The sequence below is a fragment of the Rhinolophus ferrumequinum genome, chromosome 13, assembly GCF_004115265.2.
Source record: "Rhinolophus ferrumequinum isolate MPI-CBG mRhiFer1 chromosome 13, mRhiFer1_v1.p, whole genome shotgun sequence".
Classification (NCBI taxonomy): Eukaryota; Metazoa; Chordata; class Mammalia; order Chiroptera; family Rhinolophidae; genus Rhinolophus; species Rhinolophus ferrumequinum.
Genome location: NC_046296.1, coordinates 52114764 through 52132788, shown reverse-complemented (window position 1 = coordinate 52132788; position 18025 = coordinate 52114764). Strand labels below are relative to the sequence as shown.

Here is an 18025-nt window from a genome sequence, read left to right as displayed (position 1 = left end):
GTCTAAGTTTGTTTTTCCAAATGAGTAATTTGATGTATTCCAGTGTGATTGTCAGAGGAATACATTTTCTTCCACTTTAGCATTAGCTTCTTTTGGTAATAAGATTGCTGCTGTTATTTCTTGATTTATAAGTGAACAGCTCAGCTTGTTGCCTCTAACAACATTAAAGTGTGCAACAAAGTGAAAAGACTCATGCCGCTAATCATATCTACACCTAATTTATTTTACCCTATTGGATGGGGCTCATCTGTGTGGATTTGGGATGAAATAACTTTTTGGAATGTAGTTTGAGGACTCACTTCTGTTATTAGGTTAATTTCAGAGCATATAGGAACCCTGGTGGGGATAGGATGACTTGCAGAGGTCCAACCAGGATGGTAGTTTGCTGGGCATTAACAAAATCCACCTCATGGATCACAGGATACACAACTACCCATTTTTTTATGTTCTACAACTCTTACCCATTTCTTGGTGCCTCTTGAGAATCTTTCCTATCAGGGAGGCTATACCTTAGTAATTCGTCCAAGGTTAGTTACCTGACGCACGTCTTTAGGGAATGAAATTTGGCATAGAACCCGTAGGTTGCATTTTTTAATGCCTGATTTGGTTTTTGGTACGTTTTTGCTCTGAACAAAGTCTTGTCCTTATTCATTCAGTTATTATTGTTTCTCTTCACAATACAGCAAATGGAAAGGCGACAATAGCAGCGTCAGTTCCCTGTGTATCAGTCCAGATGGAAAGATGTTGCTTTCAGCTGGCCGAACAATCAAACTATGGGTTTTGGAGACCAAAGAAGTCTACAGAGTGAGTGAATCAAATTAGTTGTAAGCGTAATAGTCATCTAGAGTAAGTGTGGAAAAGGGCAGAAGTCTGAGCCATACAATACTGTTTTAAGAAGACAGATTCTTTTTTTTTTCAAGCACATCAAATAGAAATAAAAGTTGGCCTCAAATCCGGTTTGTTGATGTTAAACATTAAATAGGTTAGACGTGTCTACTTCATATGTATTGGAAAAATGAATAGAACAAGTAAGTGGAATTTGAATTAAAAATCTTTTATCTACTATGTAGTGATTGTAGTGATTTTGATTTCTAGCTTGCATCCATCATTTGGTCCCCTTGCTTAACTGTGGATGTTTGGTACACATTAGGCTCTGCGTGTGCTCGGGGTTACTGATCTTTTGGTGCTGTGATGATGCTCTAAAATTGTGGTTTCGACTCACTGAGAGTAAAATGAGGACCCACAATCCCTTGGCTGTGTCTGAGCACCCAGTCAGCCCTGTACAAATGGGTACAATTCAGCGCCTATTTCACTCAAAAACGGAAGAAGTACAGGTTGTGGGGTAGGGTCACAGGCGTTAGAAGGCACATCTTAATTTTCGATATTTTCAGCTGTGGAGTTTTTAAGAAGTGAGAAGAAGAATAAATAATAAAGAACCTTAGTTGTTTAGAATTAAATTTGTCACCTTTAGTTTGGAGCTCTAATTTCAGAAATGTCTCAAATAAATCTTGTACATATAGACTCTTAATTTTTGTTACTGTTTTGTATTCCTTTTCTCCTAATGCGATGTAACTTTTTTTAGCACTTCACAGGACATGCAACTCCGGTTTCATCACTTATGTTCACCACTATCAGACCTCCTAATGAGAACCAACCCTTTGATGGAATTACAGGTCTCTATTTTCTGTCTGGAGCAGTACATGACCGGTTACTTAATGTCTGGTACGTAATCTTGGATTTGGGAGATAGCTTTGCCTTGAAAGAATCTTGTCATACATTATATGGTTAATATTATAAATGATGAGTAAGAAACTTGCTTTATTGTATTTAATGTTAGATTAAGATTGACTTGTAATAAAGAATTGCACCTGTCTTAAGAAACATGTATATCAGAAAAATTTCAGAGCATTACATCATAGAACCTCATCCTTGCTTGTTTAGAGGTGCAGTGGGCTGAATGTTTTTGTGACTAGGCAATTTAAAAATAATCTTTTAAAAAAATTTCAAGAAAATCTCTAATATTGTTGAAATAGATGACTACTGTGTTAGAGCAGTTTATTTACTGACTGATGGTTACTGAGGACATTAATTTCCTTGGCTGTGTCTGAGGATCCCAGCAGCATTTTTGGGGGGGGCGGGGCAGTAGTTGCTGTTACTCATTCCTTTTGAAGCTACTTTTAAAAGTAAAAATTAATTTGGTATTAAAGGCCCATCAAAAAGTTTTTAAATTGAAGAAGTATAAGAAATTTCTTGGATTTTATGACAACTTTTTTTTCAAACCTGATCATGGACAAAATAGAGATTTAAAATATAGAAGTAGTTTCTCATCCTAGTAATCAGTTGTTATGATTACTTGAGCATGTTCTTGACCATATAAAATAAACTGTGAATTTATGCCAAATAATACTCAGATAGATGTGGGACTCACCAAAACACGTATTCCTTAAAGTAGTTGTGTGCAGAAAGGTTCATGAGACCACATGTAGACCTCTGTTCACCTTCAAACCATCAGCTAAGCTGTAGTTCCTAATTATGCCTCTTATAATCTGATTGCATTAGTTTTTTTATTGTGTATCTGATATTTGAAGAGTACCTGTTGGGATGATTTTAGTTCTAGAGGGGTTAACATTTACATAAAAAATTAGTAATGCTAAGAAGCTAAAATCTGCCACCAAAGTCTTCCGACATTACTGAGCTGCTTCTGTCTTAATGCTTCACCTCTTTGGCTCCCTAGACCTAGAGGCTTCTGGCTACAAAATTTCTTCTATAGAAGAGAAGGTGATTTCTGTTGTCTTAAGATTCTGAAAATAGTATGTGTATACCTGGGAGCTTCCTAGTAACAGAGGAGTAAACTTAAAAAACAAAAACTCATATTGAAAGGCTGACCAAAAAGGCCATTTATGAAAATTTTGTGTTTTCTTTATTTTAATTGTGGAATATTGGGGAACAGTGTGTTTCTCCAGCCCATCAGCTCCATGTCATTGTCCTTTCCATCTAGTTGTGGAGGACGCAGCTCAGCTCCAAGTCCAGTCGCCGTTTTCAATCTTAGCTCTAGGGGCCACAGACCACCATCCCATGTGGTAATTGAACCAGCAACCTTGTTAAAAGCTCTGCTCTAAACCAACTGAGCCATCCCGCCTTCCGTAAATTTTGTGTTTTGGTAGTTGAGCAAGCCTCAAGTTCTCTGATAATTAGCACTGAAGGACACATTTCTGTAAGGAAGTAACATTTTTGAAGGCCTTTTGCTGCTGAATGAAGACTTAAACCCTTTTACATTACTGTAAGACAATGCTATCTCCTGTTGATAGCAGTTTTTTTGTATATAGTGGTCTGATAGCCGTGATTTTGAACATGTATAAATGACTTTAGGTTAAAATAAATCTTGTTTTATTAAGAATTAATTGTGTGTGAAATATTTAGAATTTGTCACATCAACTATTTTCTAGACAAATATTGAGATACTGTCTACTGGTCAATACATAAAGTTTCATTAGTTAATAAAAAGAAACTGATTATGCATTGTGTTTGTAAATCATGTTTGTTACTCTGTTGCTCAGTCTTTATTTTTTTATTTGTGCATAGATTTTTTTAAAAAGCTTTGTTGAACTATAAATGACATAATAAATGCACATATTCAAAGCGTACAATTTGGTAAGTTTTGATAAATGCATACATCCCTGAAAACCACAATCAAGACAGTGACCATGTACATGGCTCCCAAGAGTATCCTCGTGTCCCTTCATAATCCCCCTCCCCACCCCAGGCTCCAGGCTATTGACATGTTTGGGACAAATAAAGCTGTTGTGGACATTTGTATACAAGTCTTTGTATGGACATATCATTTCTTTTGGGTAAATATGTAAGAGTGCAGTGGCTGGATCATATGATTGGTGTATATTTAACTTTTTAAGAAATTGGCGAATTTTTTCAAAGTGGGTTGTTGCACTTTACATTCCCACCAGCTGCATATAAGAGTGCTAATTCCTTTACATCCTCAACAACACTTGATGTGGTCATTTAACTATAGCCATTCTAATAGGTGTGTAGTGGTATCTCAGTGTGATTTTAGATGCCATTTCCCTAATGGCTATTGATGTTGAGAGTCTTTCATGTACTTGTTTGCTATCTGGATATGTTCTTTGATGAAGTGTATGTTCATATATTTTGGCCTATTTTTTTTATTAGTTTTATCTTCTTGAGTTTTGACAGTTCCGTATATAGTGAGTATAAATCCGTTATCAGGTGTATGTTTTGCAAATATTTTCTCCCAAGTCCATGGTTTTTAATTTTGAGGAAGTCCAGATTTATGTTTAGAAATCTTTGCTTAACCCAAAGTCACAAAGGTTTTGTCCTGGGAGTTTTATAGTTTTAGGTCTTGCATTTGGTTCTGTGATCTGTTTTGAGTTCATACGTATGTATGGTGTAAGGAATGGATTAACGTTCATGTTTTTTGCATTATGGACATCCAGTGGTTCCAGTAGCATGTGTTGAAAAGACATCTCCAGTGAATTGGTTTTGCATATATACATGTATATACACATAGTTGATTCTTGTTATTCACTGTAGTTACACTGTATGAAGTTCTCATGAGCACTGATTTAGTGATACTGAACTATTGCTCCTTGAGGAAATACAGGGCTAGGTTTTCGCTTTAGTGTGCTTCCCAGAAGTTGGGTTTTACAAATTGAAACCTCCAACAGCAAAAAGATTACGAGCTGCTTTATTGCCATAATTGCTTTATTGTGGTGGTCTGGAGGCAAACTCGCAATGTCTCTGAGGTGTGCCCCTATATACTGTTGGTTGACTCATGTCAGAACAGAGCTTAATCTAACACGACCATTTTCTCCATAATGCACATCACAGCTTTTTTGCTCTTAGGAACACTAGGCAGCACTTCAGTATTGCACTTGGGGCCCATTTTAAACAGTGAAATCACCAAAAAGCATAAAAGCAAAAAACATAGCACTAAATATACCACAAAAAGAATATTTGTATTAATAGTATGAGAGCTGAACTATGAAGGCAGAGCATGCATAGTTTTGTTTAACTTCGGGTTGGGCGACTCATATTTTTTGCTACTCTGTTAAACACCATGAAAGCTCCACAAATACTGATTTTGGGGTTTACAAATAAATTTTCGCAAGTAGGTGAATTTTCAAAGAAAGAATCAACAAATAATGAGCATCATTTGTGTGTGTATGTAAGTAAATGTCTGTTTCTGGACTCTTCTCATTATTGCTAGGATGTAAGCTCCTGAAATTAATCTGTAGATTCAATGCAAACCTAGTCAGAATCCCAGCAGACTCTTTAGAAGTCGACAATCTGATTTTAAAATTCAAATGGAAATACAAAGGTCATAGATAGCCAGACCAAATTTGAAAAAGAAAAAAGTTGGAGGACTCATATTGTCTGATTTCAAGATTTGTAAAGCTGCAAGTGCTATTGGCGTCAAGGTAGGAGAACAGATTAATGGAAAAGAATAGAGAATGTTACTGATTGTTTAAATCTGCCACAGATGCATTCATGCTTTCTCTTTTCCCATGCAACCAAATTATATCATAGTATACGAGTACTTCCCCTTATTTTGATCTTTGGTCACCTTATTTCGCTTTCAAAAGATGAAAAAACTATTGGGAATATAATGCTGTGACTCCCTTTTGGTGTTTGTTGTGTAATCATTGGTTTTGTTATCTAGGCAGGTCCGGTCAGAAAACAAAGAAAAGAATGCAGTGATGTCTTTCACAGTTACAGATGAACCTGTCTATATTGATTTGACTTTGTCAGAAAACAGAGAAGAGGTAAGTGGCTCAATTTTTGAGAATTTGTTTTTGGATTTCACAAATAATATTTTTTAAATGGGGATTTTGATGATTTAATGATTCAGGAAAGAGGACATGGGGGAGGAAGAATGAAATATAATAAAGATCTCCTTAGACTGTTGGAAGTAACCATGAGGTCACTGCAGTTGAGCTCTGGGAGGAAGGGACAGGGCACAATGGCATTTTCAGCAATCCTGGCCTACCAGGTTCCTGTCGTCAGCCTCTGCACTTGTTAGTGACTTCACTCATCCAGCTTCCAGGCTGCATTCTCCTTGGCTGTGTTATCTTCTTGGCCTAAACTTACAACCTTGACAACAACAACTCGAATTGTGATTTTGGAGACAGTAATTATTTTTAAATGCAACAGTTGTGATCCTTGCTGTTGTCACTTTTTCTCTGGTTATTTAAAGGGGTGGGGAGGATAGTTGAAGTTTCATAAGTGTATTATGAAAGAAATTATCCATTAGAGTAGACTGAAGTATATTACATGTTAGAGTAATCAGTTACGTTTTCCTTTTAGCCTGTCAAGTTAGCTGTTGTTTGCAGAGATGGTCAAGTTCATCTTTTTGAACACATATTAAATGGGTAAGTAAGAAGTCTCTCAAGTCAGACATTTATTTCCTTCCCTGGCTTGTCTTTAATACTCCCACCTCAATATTCTTTGCATCATATTACTGCACAGTAAATGTTGGTAGTTTTAACCATAAATTTTAAAAGAAAGGGTTCAATTGGGGAGTTTTCCTTGTGGACTTTGGTGAAGCCTTAACTTCTAACTTTGATGGTGCTCCTTGCCACACATATAGTGATCAGTGAACCTCGGCAATGCTAGTGCTTTGGTGGACAGAGGGGACTGTTGCTGGTAGGATGTGTAGTAGTCATAGATGCAGGTCGGTAAAGTGAGGGCTGGAGGCCAGCTGTTTGACCCTTTGTAGAAAGTTTGCCAACCCTTGTGTGTGTGTGAGTGTGTGTGTACGTGTGTGTATATATGTGTATATGTACGTGTATGTGTGTGTATATGTATAAAACATGTTCTGAGACTCAAGCATGTGCACAGTTATGTTAAACTTTAAAATAGTTTCAACTTTCTATTGTTAGTTGGTATCTGTCCTTCTATAACCCTAGTACAGTAATTTATTTAAACATGAACTAATTGTGAAAGCAGTATACACTTATTTTAAAACATTAAGGATGCAGGATGCATAGTCCCAAATCTCCCTCCATTGAGTTCTCCCTAGAAATAACTGCTAACATTTTGGTGTGTAACACTTAATGCCTTTATGTACATCGTCATACCGGTGTGTGCAATGTATGATAGAAGGTCCAGGAGGAGTGGGCCACTCTGCGAGGACTTGGGCATTTCTTGGGCAATAGTAAGTCATTGAAGGATTTTAAGCAGAGGATTGATGGGGTTTGACCTAAGTTTTAAGACACTAGGTTTTAAGTGATTCTGTTTGATGTGTTGAGAATAGACTACAGAGGAGTAAGGGCCAAATAGAGGCCAAAAATCCGAGATAAAGATGGTTTTAGATTCAGGATACTAGGAGGGTGAGTTGGAAAGACAGCGATGGTGCTTGTTTATAATTGAGGTTGTGGAGGTTGTGCACTTACTGGTGATAAGATGCCTGTGGTCTGAGCCATGCGTGGTCACTGCAGGATGCGGTTGTGGGAGGGAAGAAGGTCAAGGAGCTGAGAGGACGGCGTCAGAAGGATCATTGACCAGCAGCCGGGTATGGAAACCACTAAGAAGGGAATTCCTCAGGAGTAGTGTTGGCCAGAATGACACTGAGCAGCTCAAACCTTTTAAGAAATGTGGGGGAGTGACTCAGAGGTCATTGGATGACAGCAGGAGGAGGGTAGCTGGTATCTGGTGACAACAGTTTCAAAGATTTTAGAGGTGAAGGAGGGAGAGAGACTTTGTCATGAAGTGTTAAGAAGAACAAAGAGCACATTAAATCATATCCAAGTCCTCTGGCACAAAGGATGATGGGGGAAACAGCTACAGCTTTGAGAGGGCCACCACGATGAGCCAGAATAGAGCAAAAAGGTGAAGAGAGGACGTAGAGAAGAAATTGAGGATATAGTTTTGTCGATTATATTTTACCGGTTATTTTGCTCCCGGAGCTACGTTTCAGAGGTCATAGTAGGCCTTTGGGAGTTGGGCACAATTAGAGATGGGGCTGATTAGAATAGGACATATACAGAGCCATTTGGAACTGAAACCCAGGGTGGTGGGAGAGCCCTTGGGAGTTTGGGGCCTTTTGTGGGGGTTGACGAAGTGGGATAGAAGGGCAGATGGGGCTAAAGGCAGACTTGGGTGGTCAGGTCTTGAGTGTTGGTGGGGGTGGGGATAGATGAAATCTCGTCTGGAACACTAGTGCTCTGGGGCCTTGGTCTCCCCCTGATGGAAGAGTGGAGGCCAGAGGAGGGTCACATTTCATGCCAACTTCAAAGAATTAGTATGAGATGTTGCTATTTCAGATTTTCTAATTTAATTTTCTTCCTTTTTAGATACTGCAAAAAGCCTTTGACTTCAAACTGCACAATTCAGATAGTGACACCTGGGAAAGGCAAGAAATCAACACCAAAACCCATCCCTATTCTAGCAGCTGGGTTTTGCTCAGACAAAATGTCCTTGTTGCTTGTATATGGCAATTGGTTTCAACCCACCATTGAGCGAGTGGTACGTAGAAGATGCTCTGCAGTAAACAGTATGGTGTCAACATGTCTGGAAAGGAAGGTTTTAAAATGATGCATTGGTCTGCGTTAGTGGAATACTTCAAAAGAGTCACATATGTTCCCTGAAGAATGTTTTTCACTGGGTGGTTTAGTTTAGTTTATGAGAACTCTATGTATAATTTACTTACACCAGTATATCCAAAATATTTTAATGCTTAGTCAATATAAAGCATGACTTGAGATGTTTGATTCCCACTCCTCCTCTATTTGGTGTATGTCTTTGAAATACTTTTCACTCACCAGCACATCGGTTTGGCCTGGCCACATTTAAAGTGCTCAGGAGCCACATTGAAAGTGCTCCATTTTGGTCAGCACTGGTATGGGTGAATTTTGCCCAACTACCCAGAAGATAAATCTTAATAAAATAGCCCTTAGTAGTAGCACCCATGAATTTTCTAAGTGAAAATGTAATGGGCGGGTGCAGTGATTTAAGTTTTTTGATTACAGGAGTTTCTTAGGAAACTTGGTGAATTTTTATGAACATGTCCAATAAGCAGTTTCTAAAGCCAGCATTTATAATACGTTTACTTGGTAAAGCCCTCAGAGGCTATGAGCGGAATATTACATACCCAAGCAAGCTCTTGTTGAGTTTATTTAAAAACACTTTTTACTTTTTAAAAATTTAATACATAGGTTTAGTTCAATAAAAAAAGAGAAAAGTGTTAAGCTGTAAAAATGTCTCCTTGCCATTTGTGGACCCTCCTAACCCCCCTCTCCAGATGCAGCCATTGTTTCTCCTTTCTTTTGTGTCCTTCCAGATGTGGCTTGGTTAGATAGGTATAGAAAATTACATACAAACTTAAAGTGGTTGTGGATATGGCTGCATCTACTTTCCCTGCTGTTTAATACCACATCAAGACATAGAGATCCGCCTTTGTCAGAGCATTGTGTTCATTAGAGGTGCTGTTTTTGACTGGCTTGTGGTGGAAAGGTTAGTAGTAGGAAATTTTAGGATAGGACCATTCTTTTTAGCATAGATTAATTCTTAACGGGTGATGAACAGATACCATGTTTCCCCGAAAATAAGACCTAGCCGGACAGTCAGCTTTAATGCGTCTTTTGGAGCAAAAATTAATATAAGACCTGGTATAATATAATATATTATTTATATTATATCATTATATTATTTTACCGGGTCATATATTAATTTCTGCTCCAAAAGACGCATTAGAGCTGATTGTCCAGCTAGGTCTTATTTTGGGGGAAACGGTATGTTTACTTTAAAACCTGTTACATTTTAAAAATCTGTAAAACTATACATGTGAAAAATTGGAGCAGTTCCTAAGACATGCCTGGTATCTTCACAGTTTACCCTCAGTGCTCTTGGTCTGAGTGGTGATTAGTCTGAGTGGCTACCAGTTTTGTATGAAAGTCTTTCACACTGTTCTGTATTTTTATAAAAATGTACAAGTAGGATTTGTTCTTATTCTCAATTTCTTTGACACTTTCTTCTCTCCCCCACCCCCATTTCCCCTTTAAAATTATATTCCCAGGCTTTAAATTCCAAAGAACCTCATATGTGTTTAGTAAGAGATATTTCAAACTGCTGGGCTCCAAAAGTGGAAACGGCTGTAACCAAGGTGAGTGCATTACATACTAGAAGTTGAGGGGAAAAAGAGATTTGGGTGAATTGAATTATTGCGTAATATTACGATTAGATTCTTTATTTTAATATCCTCTTTGTGATTTTAACAAATTTTGTGGGATTAAGTTTTAGATATCAAGACTATAAAACTATTCGTTTCTGTTCTCTTGACTTGTTGAGTGAATGAGTGAATAGATGCCTAGAAGTTCAACACCGTAGGTTTAGTTCTTACTGCCCCCCCCATGCATGATCATTGAATAAAGATGAAATTTATCAATTGTGTTTTCAATCTCAGACTTAAAGGAACATAACTTTGTTAAGAGGAATGCTATATTTCAGGGTGGAATAAAACCTAAAACCATGATGGGGCTGAAATTTAATACCATATATAAAAGCATTGTCATTTTGCTTTATTTTGAATATAGTGTGGCATCTACATGTAGGTATCATATGTTTGGCAGTTTAGTGAGAAAAGTAAAGTCAAGGCATGTTATGATGACATCCATATGCTTTCATTTCTGGCTGAGTTTCCGAGATGACACCTTTCCGTTGGCTGAGCATTTCTGGCAAAGATTGATTACTGGAGATGGTTGTAAAATGTATAATAACATTCTTTAACCTTTTTTAAGTCAGTGTGTCCTTGTGTAATCTGCAGATTTTGTTTTTTCTGCGTTTTATTTTTATGTGGTACTGAGTGCTTTAAAACTATGATCTTTCAGATTATAATTTAAAAACTTATTTGCCAACATTCAGTTAAAATTTATCCTTATTTATATCATACTAAGTTAGTTATATTAAATTTTCCAGTAGGAACACCTTTTAAAAGCTGCTAGCTTTCTCAGTGGGGATATAGTAAGGACTGAGGCGTAATTTCCTGTCACACTCCTGCTATTCCTGTTTAACAGGTGAGAACACCAGTGATGAATTCTGAAGCAAAAGTTTTGGTGCCTGGGATACCTGGTCATCATGCAGCTATCAAGCCTACTCCGCCACAAACTGAGAAAGTAGAGAGCAAGCGAAAATTGGGGGGAAACGAGGTAATGCAATCACTGACCATTTTTAAGTTTGAAACTTAAGATTACTTGGGAGATTCTAACAAACGTATTGGGTGGAGCCAAAGTTGAAACTTCGGAAACAACAGAGATTGTTGCTTTTACCCTCTGTCATCCCCGGTAGTATAGGTTCCGAAATTCCAGACTGTGTGACCTTTGTAAGACTTCCTTACAAAGTTAGTAAGTGGCTTATTTAAAAAGCCACAGTTAACGAGGGTGCTGTTCTGGCCATTTGTTAATAGCTGGACAATATAACGGAATAGACTAAGCCAGGACTTGCCATGATGATTTTCATTGGGTTTCGCATGTTGCTGAGTTCCAGTGATGCCTCTTCTCTTGGCTGTCTGAGCAGTCCTGGCTGGTATAGTGCTAACTGGTCTTTAAAGGTGACTGGCTTTATAATTTCTTAGAGTGCTTATAAATTTTACCTTTTCCCAACCCCCATGCCCACCTGTGGTTGCTGTACTTGTCCATGTACTTGTCTTCTTTTTCATCTGCCATTTACATGTGTCACTGTTGTCTAAGTAATCTAAAATTTCAACTATTTTATCATTAGAGAAAGATTGTTGTTTCTTTACCTGATTCTAAATGTCTTACTTTATTGGGTGGGGGTGTTGGGAATAACATTGCTGTTCATAAAAACTATTCCTCAATAATGTGATACCTGTATTTAAAAATAATGTGCCAACTTCCTTTAGCTTGGCCTAGATCCAGCCCCTTAACTTCCTGCTGCCTCTTTTTTTTCTTTCTTAAGTTTTTTTTTCTTAGGTGAAGATGACACAAACAGGAGGCTTGACCAAAGCATACTGCTGTTTTTGGTAGTTACAGAACATTATATTTTGAATTAGTTACCAAATGGCTGGCAGAACATGTAAAATTCATCTTTGAATTTTCATATAGAGTTGAGTTTTTGTAGAGCAAATTTTGTCATGTTTATTCACACTTAAATTTTAGATATTTTTTTTTTTTCCCTCCTTCCGCTTCTCCCCCACTTCTCCCCACTCCGGTTCAAGCCGTTGTTTCTCAGTCTAGTTGTGTAGGACACAGCTCCCTGGCCCATGCTGGTATTATGAGCCTTGCACCCCCTTCACTCCCCCACCCCCCGCTGAGGCAGTTGGTCACCGGTTGGCCACTCACGCTGGCCTCCGGCCGCTCCTGGCAGCACACGGTAGCCCACGGCAACACCCAGCAGCCCACGGCCGCTCACGCCGACCTCTGGCTGCTCACAGCAGCCCAGCTCCAGGGAGAGCGATTGTTCACAATCTTAGCTGTAGATGGCTCAGCTTCCTGGCCCATGTGGGATTGAACCTGTGACCTTGGTGTTAGGAGCATGGCGTGCCAACCACCTGAGTCACCGGGCCGGACCAAATTTTAGATATTTTCAAGGACACTTGCTTGTAGTATAGCATTTTTTAGAACATAAATCACCATTTGGAACTGACTAATAAAGAGAAAAATAGGAGGACTTTTTTTTTTAATTAAAATTTATTGGGGTGACAATGGTTAGTAAAATTACATAGGTTTCAAGTGTACAATTCTGTAATACATCATCTATATATCACATTGTGTGTTCACCACCCAAAGTCATTTCAGGAGGACATTTTATAAATTGGAAACGTAACTGCCTTTATGTTCTTTTGATAATATTTGTTTTCTGAGGTTGATAGCAAGGAATAGTTACAGAAGGGAAAGCTGTTGTGAAAATAGATTTTTTTCATGTGCTTTAGTAATCAGCTGCCAGATCTTTGCCTTTTTTTGAATTTTCATATAGAGGGATTTTTACTGATTGCATTTTCAAACCATGGTTTCTTGGGCAGTTTTTTTTTCTCACTAGAATCTGGAAACTTAGATTACAGATACTACACTTACTCCAACATTGACTTTATTGTAATGAGATTCTGTTGGAATGAGAAAGCATATTTGTATTTTTCAGGGTTGAGGTTTGAATCAATCAGTGCTTTTTGTCTCCTGAGACATAAGCACAAAGTAATTTGACAAAAGCTACTTGAGGCCTTGTCTGGTTTAACATTAACAGATCATTTCTCTTCTATAGCTTAGCATTGAAGAACGTCTGGGAACACTGGATATAGATTCAAAAAAAGAAAAGGATGACCTTCCACAGACAAATAGCTTCCCAGTTCTTCTTGCACAGGGTTTAGAAAGTAATGATTTCGAAATGCTAAATGTAAGTATTAACAGCAGTTTTTAAATGAATTAAGATGGTTAATTTTTCTTAGAAGTTGATGACATAGCACATTCACAGAGTGAATTGTCATACAATGTAGCCATTTTTAATTTAATGTTCTGTGAGTTTAGTCAAATATATATCATTTGGTGGCATTATACAGACAGTCACCAACCTACACAGGGATTGTATGGAATTATTTTGAACCTGGAATGCATTTTCTCATAGAAATTGTTCAGAATTGTTATTAGGTTTTTAGGCTTCAGTTCACAAAAGCCTTTATAAACATAGTGTACCCGAATTATAATACTCAGCATTCTAGATCACAATTTATATTTTTTTCTGTAGGAAAATGCGTTCCTGAGTTTTTACTCTGGATTCCAGAAACTTATTTCCCCCTGGCCGTGAGAGGGGGCGGTGAGGTGGAACCTTGACAATGGGTAGGAGGTTTGGGGGTGAAATTTAAGAGGGTTGGGGGTTATGTTGTGACGTATTTAGAGGTAAAAGTACTAGAAATTTGTATAAAGCAAGGCATTTATGATTTCTGTGTTTGTAAGTTGGTGACTGCTTGTATGAAGTTACTTAATTCAATCCACTTAAATTCCAGAATTTGACAGTTGTCTGTACAGAAAATTTAAGTGTAGAAAATTGGATTTAAGCACTGCCTGATTAGCTTAAAGCAATTTACATTTGCTAAGTGTGTGACACTCATTGCAGTGTTACAGTGACTTTAATATGTAACCTGTGAATTATGATTTATATTCTGATTTATATTTTGATCTAAATATTTGTGTCTAAGGTAATTTTGCAAAATGAGGGTAAATCAGCATGTCTAAAAACCTAAAATTACTTTTAAAATAGTTTGTGAGTGTATGTGTTTTGGAAGGTGGATTTTAGTTTAACATGGCATATACAGTTGGTTTTCAGTAAAGGTACTAAGTTGAGTCAATGGGGAGAGTAAAGTCTTTTTAACAACTGGTGCTGAGGCAATTGAATATCCATATAGAAAAAAAATGCATCTCAACTCTTACCTCATACCTTGTACAAAAGTCAGCACAAAATAGGTCATAGACATAAATGTGAAACCAAAACCTACAAAACTTCTAGAAGAAAACAGGAGAAAATCTATGCTCACTTGTGGAGAAAGACTTCTTAGATGTATCACAAAAAGCATGAAATGCTTAAGGAAAAATTGGTCATTTGGACTTAATGGAAATGAAAAACTTTTGCTCCTGAAATGACACCTTTTTTTAAAGAAGGATAAGTACTTTTTAGTTTTTTAAAATTGTAGATGACATATAATAGTACATTAGTTTCAGGTGTAAAACAGTGATTCAATATTTATATACCTTATGAAATGATTACAATAAGTATATAGTAACCATCTATCACGGTGCATAGTTATCACAATATTATTGACTACATGCCCTATGCTGAACATTACATCCCTGTGACTTATTTTGTAACTGGAAGTTTGTACTTAATCCCATCCCCCTTTCTTCCCATCCCCCTCGTCCCCTCCTCTCTGGCAACCATCAGTTTGTTCTCTGTATCTATGAGTTTGTTTCTCTCCATTTGTTATGATTTTTAGATTCCACATATAAGTGAAACCATACGGTATTTGTCTTCGTCTGACTTAATTTCGCCTGGAGTATAACCCTCTAGGTCCCATCCATGTTGTTGCAAATGGCAAGACTTCGTTTTCTTTTTTTAATGGCTGAGGAATAATCCATTATATATATATATATGTATATACCACATTTTTTTATCTTTTTTTAATTTAAAATATTAAATTTTAAATTACAGTTGACATTCAGTATTATTCTATATTAGTTTTAGGAGTGTAGCATAGTGGTTAGACCTTTACAAAGTGATCCTCCCATCAGTTTAGGACCCAGCTGGCACGATACATAGTTATTTTGAAATGACACTTCAAAGAGAATGAAAAGGGAAAGCCCCAGGCTGGGAAAAAATACTTACAACTCATATATCAGACAAAGGATATTCAGAATATATAAGGAACTCTTAATGAGACTCAACTCATACAAAAAACAATTGGTAAAGGTGTGAACAGATAACTTGACAAAAGACTTCAAATGGCCAATAAGTGCCATTTGTATAAAGGTATTATACATCATCAGTCATCACAAAGGCAAATTAAAATCACAGTGAGATAACAATAGGGACTCATTATAGAAAAAGTACCCTGTGCTGGGGAAGACGTGGAGCAGTTGGAACTCTTCTGTCTTTTTGGTGGCAATGTAGAATGGTCCAACTACTTGGGGAAACAGTTTGGCAATTTCTTAAAAGTTAAGGTTACATCTGCTATAACATTCACCCATTCTACTTCCAGGTATTTACCAAGAGACTCAAAGATACATGTTCATACAAAGACTTATATGCGAATGGTCACAACAACTTCATTTGTAATAGCCCCAAACTGGAAAGAACCCATATGTCCCTTCACATATAAATGGGTAAACAAATTGTTTAGTTAGCAATATATTAGGAGTATATTACTGATACATCAACATGGATGAATGTCACACTTGGGGTGTGAGAAAGAAGCCGGACAACGAAAGAGTACATATTGTATGATTCCATTTATATAGTAATTCTAGAAAATACAGACCAATAGATAGTTCAGTGGTTGCCTAGGGGTGGGGGTGGGAGGAGGGATGGAATGTAAAGGGCCCCAAGGAGCCTTGAGGGTGATAGAGTGTTTGTCATTGTGTTTGTTTTGTGTGTATATGTTCATACACATCAAACTGATCAAATAGTACTCTTTAAGTGTGCACTGTTTTTAATGCTTCAGTTATAATGCAGTAAAATTGTAAAAGAAGAACCCTGTCTTCAGAATCATCTTGCTAGTTGTGGCTGTGGTTTATAGGGTTGTTTCTTTAAATGTATTCTTGGCAGAAGTTAATAATGCTAACTTCTCTATCACTTTGCTTGGTTTGGAATAACTTTTTATTTGCCCATTTTAAATTTGAAAAATTATTTTCATAGAGCCTCTGTCTTTAGTGGGCAAAAGAATTATTTGAGAGATCGTGAAAAATTCTTAAGCATTTGGAATAACTTAAATAGCTAGGCCATAGATACTCTTATTTGCCTGTGACAGTTCTGGTTTACACCTCTTATCATGGTGTAATTATTAATAGTACCTCCTTTCATTCTTAGAAGTGTCCTGGTTTGGACAACAAATTATATGACCCCTTCATACTTAGAACACTAGAGGATTTCACAAACTGGCATTTCTACATTGTTTCTTAACCAAGCTTTTGGTATAAATGATGTGGGGCAACAACTTCAAGGTGTATTTTTTGACCTGAAGTAACTACTACCCTACTTGGCCATTTAAGGCAGTGAAACCTTGTGGTGTGAACATCCCATGAAAACAGGACCTTAACAAGAGCATGTCGTAGCTGAAAAAGCAATTTGTAGACTAGTTCAGACAGAATGTTCCCTGTGACTGTACATCATTGGAACTTAGTGATAACTGCTGTTTATAATAAAGAGGTGACTTCAGGAATGTTTAGTGTTGTCAAGCACTTGCTGAATTATTGTTAAAGTTCTAATCAACATTTTGCTTTGAATATTGTATTCTGATTATTTGAAAATAAAAATATTAGGTTAAGTGAGACTATTAAATCAGGACAGTCTATCCCTCAGTTCTCTAGTGATTGTGTATAAAAAGTTTTATTTCTTTTGCATAAGGAACCATGTGATTATGCCAGTGATAGTTTTTAAATAGCACTTGAATTTAGAAAGTCTTGGTGTAAAGATACTTCTGCAGGCAAATCAAATCCATAGAGAATTCTGAAAGGGTGTGTTAGGACTGTTAAAATAGGTTGAAAACTAACTTTCTGTATCTCGTCCTTTTACGGTACTTGTGCTGTTCACATACTGAGCATGACCTTGATAGCAGCAACAAGCACCGCAACACAGCATGCAGCGGCTAGTACGGAAGTTAAATAGAAGGAATAACTATTTAAAAGTATTCAAGAGGAAGGGAGATCAGGATTTGAGACAGGAAAGGACTCTTACTCCCACCCCCTCTCTTCTATAGGAAGCGTCTGGGGTGTGGAGTAGTTGAAAAACCTGCAGGATGCAATTAGGAGTAATCTGCTCTCTTTTGCCTCCTTTTCTGTACCTTGGGGTGGGGACTGGGCTTCTCCAGTTGATGCTCCCTGTTGACTCAGCACTCATGTGATCTTTTGATTGGCTTAAATTTTTTTGAAAAAAAAATTGACAATTTTAAGAGGTTTGTTGCTTTCTAAGTGTGATTTTAATATGTTTTTGCTCACTGTTATGTGTATACATTTCTAATTTCATAAAATGAAGGTTTTTGAATTACTCTAAAGTGGTGTATATCTGTACTTAAATGTCCAGAGGTATTCTTTTCTGTTTTATATAAAAACATTTACTTTCTAAAAGTTTAAAATTTGTGGAGAAGAAACCTGTTTATTGGAATAGATGTGCTGATATATGTCTGATAGCCATAAGTCATAATAGAACATTCTCCATTCGGTCCCCCACCCTTTATTTGCTAAAATTCAGTTGGTAGTTTGTTGGTTGGTTTTTAAAATCATTTTTGCTGACAGTTTTTCCTGTGGTGTCCTTAGCTTCAGAGTTTGCTTATCTTCAT

General features: G+C 37.1%; 1 protein-coding gene and 3 non-coding genes across 4 annotated transcripts in view; all 4 read left to right on the top strand.

Moving 5' to 3' along the window:
- The window catches only part of WDR43 (WD repeat domain 43), a 40056-nt gene that overhangs the window by 13504 nt on the left and 8527 nt on the right, over positions 1 to 18025 (top strand). The window contains exons 4-11 of the mRNA XM_033125343.1: positions 684 to 804; positions 1583 to 1722; positions 5696 to 5798; positions 6340 to 6404; positions 8328 to 8499; positions 10049 to 10135; positions 11046 to 11177; positions 13246 to 13377. Coding sequence (XP_032981234.1) covers positions 684 to 804; positions 1583 to 1722; positions 5696 to 5798; positions 6340 to 6404; positions 8328 to 8499; positions 10049 to 10135; positions 11046 to 11177; positions 13246 to 13377 — 952 coding nt within the window. The remainder of the gene's footprint in view (positions 1 to 683; positions 805 to 1582; positions 1723 to 5695; positions 5799 to 6339; positions 6405 to 8327; positions 8500 to 10048; positions 10136 to 11045; positions 11178 to 13245; positions 13378 to 18025) is intronic.
- Positions 1184 to 1268, top strand: LOC117033512 (small nucleolar RNA SNORD53/SNORD92). The gene has a single exon (XR_004424903.1). It is a non-coding gene; the product is annotated as a small nucleolar RNA SNORD53/SNORD92 (small nucleolar RNA).
- LOC117033513 (small nucleolar RNA SNORD53/SNORD92) lies at positions 10628 to 10701 on the top strand. The gene has a single exon (XR_004424904.1). It is a non-coding gene; the product is annotated as a small nucleolar RNA SNORD53/SNORD92 (small nucleolar RNA).
- On the top strand, positions 11469 to 11544 carry LOC117033510 (small nucleolar RNA SNORD53/SNORD92). Its single transcript, XR_004424902.1, has one exon. It is a non-coding gene; the product is annotated as a small nucleolar RNA SNORD53/SNORD92 (small nucleolar RNA).